General features: G+C 38.7%; 2 protein-coding genes and 1 non-coding gene across 3 annotated transcripts in view; 2 read left to right on the forward strand and 1 right to left on the reverse strand.

Moving 5' to 3' along the window:
• Positions 125-1865, forward strand: LOC107626238. The gene is made up of 2 exons (XM_016329074.2): positions 125-544; positions 623-1865. Exons 1-2 carry the CDS (start codon positions 301-303, stop codon positions 1648-1650), a joined length of 1272 nt encoding a protein of 423 aa, XP_016184560.1. The 5' UTR covers positions 125-300; the 3' UTR covers positions 1651-1865.
• On the forward strand, positions 3349-3422 carry TRNAT-AGU. Its single transcript has one exon. It is a non-coding gene; the product is annotated as a tRNA-Thr (tRNA).
• Positions 3586-6245, reverse strand: part of LOC107626239 (cell number regulator 7) — a gene marked incomplete in the record, with an annotated part of 3001 nt that continues 341 nt past the window's right edge. Inside the window, 5 exon segments of the mRNA XM_016329075.2 lie at positions 3586-4335; positions 4676-4741; positions 5325-5489; positions 5606-5669; positions 5961-6239. Of these exon segments, the coding sequence (XP_016184561.1) occupies positions 4153-4335; positions 4676-4741; positions 5325-5489; positions 5606-5669; positions 5961-6239 (757 nt within the window).

Here is a 6245-nt window from a genome sequence, read left to right on the forward strand (position 1 = left end):
GATATAAAAAAATTTAATATAATTTGGGTAATTATTAAAGATAAAATATAATCTAATCTAATCTAATGCTAAAATTAAAATTATTTAATGTTAAGAACAATGAATGAGAATGGTTTGGAGTTTGGAGTTTGAATTTAAAACTGAAACAAACACCCCTACTTGAAAGTTGAGAGTGTTGAAGGGGGGGAAAAGGAGGGAGCTTTGTATATATAGTGGTGGAACATGCAAGGTGCGTAAAGGAATGACAGAAGGGAACCTACGTGTCTGACTTCACTCACTCTCTCAACGCCGGAGATCACAATGACGTCACACCCACTCCATCCCACCTGCGACTTCGACACCGACTCCGTCGCCTCCTCCCCTCGCTCCGACCACTTCCACGACCCCCCTCAACGCGTCCGCTTCATGTGCAGCTTCGGCGGCAAGATCCTCCCTCGTCCTCACGACAACCAGCTCCGCTATGTCGGCGGTGACACCCGCATACTTGCCATCAACCGCTCCATCTCCTTCCCCGCCTTCCTCCTCAAGCTCTCCAAGCTATCAGGTCACTCTCCAACTCCTCTTTTCTCCCTTTTTCTCTCTTCTCTTCTCTTCTTCACTTTCGTGATTTCATTCGGTGCAGGTATGACCAACATAACCGCCAAGTACCAGCTTCCCAACGAGGACCTTGACGCGCTAATTTCTGTCACCACCGACGAAGACGTCGAGAACATGATGGACGAGTACGACCGCGTCGCACACAATCAAAATCCCCGATCCGCTCGTCTCCGCCTCTTCCTCTTTCCGGAATCATCCGCCGCCGACGATACCTCCCGAGCCGGCAGCATCAGCTCCCTCCTCAACGGCTCCGTTAAACGCGAGAGCTGGTTCCTCGACGCCCTCAACGGCGGCGTCTCAGCCCTCGAGCGAGGCCGCTCCGAAGCTTCCTCCATGGTCTCGGAGGTTCCCGATTACCTCTTCGGGTTGGACAACTCCGAAGAAACGCAAAGCAACCGCGAATTACGACATAAGGACCGACCCTGTCTATATTCGGATCCGGGTTCTCCTGCCCCAGTTGCGTCTCAATTTTCCTCCACATCATCAGTGCCGTGCGTGCCATCTATCCCCAACCTTCCACCAGTTAAAACCAAACCGGCGAACCCGGCTCCTGAAGTGGAGTCCAAGGAGATTCAAATCGAAGCTGAACCGGCTCCACAACCTCAACCGCAACCAAACACGTACCCGGGTAACACTGTTCTGCACTACGCCGCGGATGCCTCCTATTCGGGCCATTCTGTTCAACCGGTTCCGGTTTACTATTTTCCCGGTCCGGTTCAACCAGGAACTCTTCCGGTTCATATGCAGGCTCCATATCCATACGTTCAACAACCGTATCATGCAGTGGTTCCGGGTCAGGTTCCAGTCGGGTACCGTCATTTTGTTCCGGGTTCGGGTCAAGTATATGGCGCGGGTCTGAGGCATGTAAGCCCGATGCACCATCCATACAGTACATCTGCCACAGCGGCTGTGGTTCAAGACGGTGTGAAACAGCAGATGTATCAGGCGGTGCCTGGTTCCGGTTACCCAGCAATGGCAATGACAGGTGGGGATGAACCACAGAGAGGTGGTTCGGAGTTTGTGGTGGGTCGGATCGGGTCGCCAACTCCCTAAATGAATGATGTACTTTTTTTTAGCATGACCTAATTTACTTTTGGTCATGTAAATGGATGCTTAATCTTTGTGTGTATGCACTCTCAGATTTTTGCTACTTATTTGTTCAACGCACAAAAAAGCCAAGTGTGATATATATTTCATAAAATTGTTTGAGCAAGGGATTTTATTGCTCAAATTGTATATATTAATAATGACAAATCTGTTGATTAATAGAGTATTGCTTTAAGCTACATTTGTTTTGCTGTATTATTTTCGTATATTAAAGCCAACAAAATCATATTATTGCAGTGACAACAGTTAAAAAACCTGTCAATGTGGAAAATGAAATTTCAGTTTTTTTTTTGTTACACATTTTAGAAGTATTTAAAGTGAAAGCATTGTGATGATGAAAATATACCGTCGCATCTGTCAAATTTCAGTTCAATTTCTAAAGCGAATATTGGTTCAGGTTCAGGAAGATAAATTTAACTATTTGTGAAGGAATTGAATTTTCTTGTCAATATGGATTAGGGAGGAGATGCCCATAACATTTGAATTGAAAAAAAATATATATTAAGACTTGTTTTTTTTTTCTCCTTCTTTAAATATTCTCTTTTATATTTCTTTTTCCTATCCCATTATCCAAACATATCGCTCTAGTCTCTTCAACCATCTCTCATCAATTATGGGTATTTGTCTCGTACTCTATTTCCGAAAGCAACAAAAGCTTGGGAATCTTTTGACCTAATCTCAACTTGTGTAAAGGAACGACGTTTGTATTTTGCTATTAAAAAACAACAAATTTTATGAAAACACAAATGGGAAGTGTTGGCTAAGGGATATGCCTGTCTGCTTTGCAAGTCATCAACTCATCATCTCACCACATTTCATGCACCACATAATAAAAAGCCACAAAGATACGTAGCGGAAAGAATATATTTAATAGTTAATTACCAAATCATGCTGTAATGCTCTTTGCACTAAACTAAAACTATTTTTAATGAAACAATGGAAGGAAATGAAAGTCACAGTTTAACGCTCAAACCATCAATTATTACTTAGAGCTTCAATTATATCTTGTGAGAATCTAGAAGATCATATTATTTAAATTCAATCATCCTTTCAAGTAATTTATTGATTACTTTTGGCGACTGTACTAAATACTAATACGCTGATTGTGTATTCTTATGATATGTTGTTCAATTGCTTCAAATTCGTGCAACATTTGATGAGGACAGAACGAAATTATTATTCAATCATGGAGACATAGCCTTAACTCAAAATGCTCCATTCAGACCAAAATTATGAACCCACCTTTTTCCTTGGAAAGAAGTCATACATAATGCATTCATGTCTATTTTCAATGCCCCTGAAGGCTGAAGCATTATTGAATAATAATTTCTTTTTCTTATTTCTCTTATTATTATTCTTTTTCGGCTCAAATCAATTATAAAATAATAGAACACAGCTACTCGTCTTGACTCTCTTGGGCTTCTTGAGGTCAACTGAGTCATTTTTTTTGGACTTGATGCATATACATGGGTAGCAACCATATGAAAAGATAAAATATTAGAAATGAATATTTGAAGATTTTATCTAATAAATAAATTGTTACTTGAACACTGCAAATGGTTTGGTATATATAATCAAAAATACCAAAGTAGGACAATAAATATTTTGTTTTTATTTTTACCTGGTTTAGTTGATAACAAAAAAGCTTTCATAGCTCAGTTGGTTAGAGCACCCGTTTAGTAAGCGGGAGGTCTTGAGTTCAACTCTCAATGAAAGCACTTATTCTAAGTTAGATAAATTTATAGTTTACCATTTTGCTAGATAAATTTATAGTTTACCATTTTGCTGATCTCTCGTTAAATCACAGCTGAATGTTTTTATCCTTGAACTTTTTTTTTTTTTAATATTCCTACAAAGAAGACTAAGATATATAGCACAACCTGAAATGCACAACACCTTGGATTGATAACAATTCACTAGTATAGCAAACTCGACACAATAAACTTAACCGGAGGAACTATGCTCTTCAGGCTTCAAGTGTATGTACAAGTTTAACATTAAAAATACTTAATCCGTTGAATATATATACAACAATGATGTAGAACAGATATACAACACCACTCATAACTCACAAAGACAAACTATATTACAAAGGGTTGGTAAAACTAAACTCTCTTCGTTGAGAACGAAACACAGAAGCTGTATGTAGAATAGAAGTGCAAATTTAACAGCTCACCCTGCTGAGACAAATTGGAACAGAACATTGATCTCTATCTGAAACCAATTGAAACAATCACATAGAACACACACAGAAATTCTTCCTCTATGCCTCCTTACCACCGAGTCCTGAGTACAAACTTTCAAGGACCGATGGAATCTGCGCTGTATTTCTTCGTTCGAGCGAGGACATCCTTGAGAAACTCGTAATGAAATATGTGATGCAGACACATAAGGATTCAGTTCAGGTGAAGAACCATTGTTTCAAATATTCCCCACGTGCACTTGAATTCAAGCTGGATTGTGTAAATTTGTGTTCTTTTCCATGCTACCTTTATCATCAATAGACTCGACTGTAATAAGAGGAGGAGGGTTTAACTTGCCCTTTCCACCAAAGCCATCGATGCATATTGTGTCACCACGACCATGCCAAGTTCCATCCTGAACATTGTTCATCTCCAAGGTTCTAGACTCCTGCATCATATTACAAAAGATACCAATATTCAATATTAAGATTGATACCAATTACGCATCTTAAGTTAGAACCATTTAAGTTATGATCATTACTAATTTTAAATATAAGTAACCACAAGTGTACTCTTTCTGGATCATACAAAGGAACAACTCACAATCCTATTACGATACAGTCAATTCAATGGTGGTGGAGGTGTGAGTTGACCTAGTATACGATGCAAACCAAGCATTTCTCTTAATCGGATGCAAATATAGTCCATATTCCATAGTTTCTTTCCCATATCACAACAAAATATATCAGGAAAACCAAATTGAAATGAGATAAAATTTTGAAAATGACCTGACTTAATGTACAGCAAGGACAAGCAAAATGGTAGATGCAATCGTCCAAGGAACTATCACTACCCTGCAGAAGGTTTCAGTACAACAAACACATTAGTCAAATTATATCGCACAAGACACAACAACGAATAAAAGTAAATGAATAAGTAATGTAAAGTCTTGCTTTTTTGTTCTCATATGAGGAAATCACACGACTCAAAACTGTGTCAACCAACCTTTTTTAAAATAAACCTTCATGTATGCAAAAATATGTCTATAAAATTTGCTGTTATAATCCTCCATGATTGAGTTCAAACTAATTATACCAATTAAAGAGGAAAAAAGGGAGAAAAGATAAAGGCCAGAACATAATTGTGTATATTTTATTTTTGAGATATGATGGAATACTAGCAGGTTACCACCACAGCATAATTTTGTTTGTTTATGGATTACAAATTATCAATCAATGATGCCAGCTTGTTATAATAAGGTTCCATCTTTATCCAAACAATGGGGTTCTAGCTACACTACTAATAATTTCACTTTAAATATAATTGGATCCAATAATAATTGTCATTCTTAAGAAAGAAAAAAAAAGGAAGACCAAAACCTCTCAAGGCATAAAAATTGCAAGAGTGATAAATAAAATAAATGGAGAAAAGGGTCACCTTGATGTTGAACTTATGTCTTATACGTGACCGGAAGAATCCTAAATACAATCCAACAGAGAAGATGAAGGCAACTGCCAGATAGAGAAAGCAGTGCCGTTTCGTGACAGCAAAGGCAATGAAATTAAGGAAGGCACCAATGGCAAGCAGGAAATACATTGCTGCCTGCAAAATTAGACAGGGAAGTTCCAATAATTTCAGAGACCTACTTAACATGAACAAAAACTGCCAATTCTAACATTGAAATTGAATCATTCCCCAAAGTTCAAACTTAAGCATACCTGAATGTAGCAAGAACCAAAACCAGCTCTCTTCATGTTCTTCCCAAATCGGTAGCAAGGACAGCTGCAACACCAAATATTCTAAACATTTCAGACATGACATAATACAGCATGAGAATCTTCAAACTGGGTACTCTATATATACCTTATCTATACAGAAATAAACAATGAAAAGAAGAATGATAAATTTCCCTCAACAAGATGAACCTTACCTTCTTTAACATCATACATGAAAGAAAAAAGAACACACAATAATCAAACATAGAACAATAGTTACAAAAATCCTGGCACAAGTTAATAATAAAGCTGTACGTTGATGTACACAATTTGCAACTTTTGTGATAAAATTACCTACCATGTGGATTCAAGAAGAATGCGACGATCATCGAAACAATCAAGGAGTTCACCTTCCCACATCCTCAAAACCCCGCCAAACTCTCCACCATTTTGTTCTTCATCATCATCATCATTCCCAACAACCCTCCCAAGCTTCCCCCAATTCCGATGCGAGGTTCTCAACGCCACGGAGGAGCACAGCATGTCGAAGTCCAAAACCGCCATTCCCTCCAACAACCCGTCCTTTTCTTCGTCCTCCACCATAAGCACCGCCCTCTCTTGCTTCTCCAGTTGTTCCAGTTGT

Source organism: Arachis ipaensis, chromosome B02 (genome assembly GCF_000816755.2).
Source record: "Arachis ipaensis cultivar K30076 chromosome B02, Araip1.1, whole genome shotgun sequence".
In the NCBI taxonomy this organism is placed as follows: Eukaryota; Viridiplantae; Streptophyta; class Magnoliopsida; order Fabales; family Fabaceae; genus Arachis; species Arachis ipaensis.

Coding starts and splice junctions, on each gene's coding strand:
- LOC107626238 (XM_016329074.2), top strand. CDS start 301: ATGACGTCACACCCACTCCATCCCACCTGCGACTTCGACACCGACTCC. Junction 545..622: donor CAAGCTCTCCAAGCTATCAG/GTCACTCTCCAA, acceptor CATTCGGTGCAG/GTATGACCAACATAACCGCC.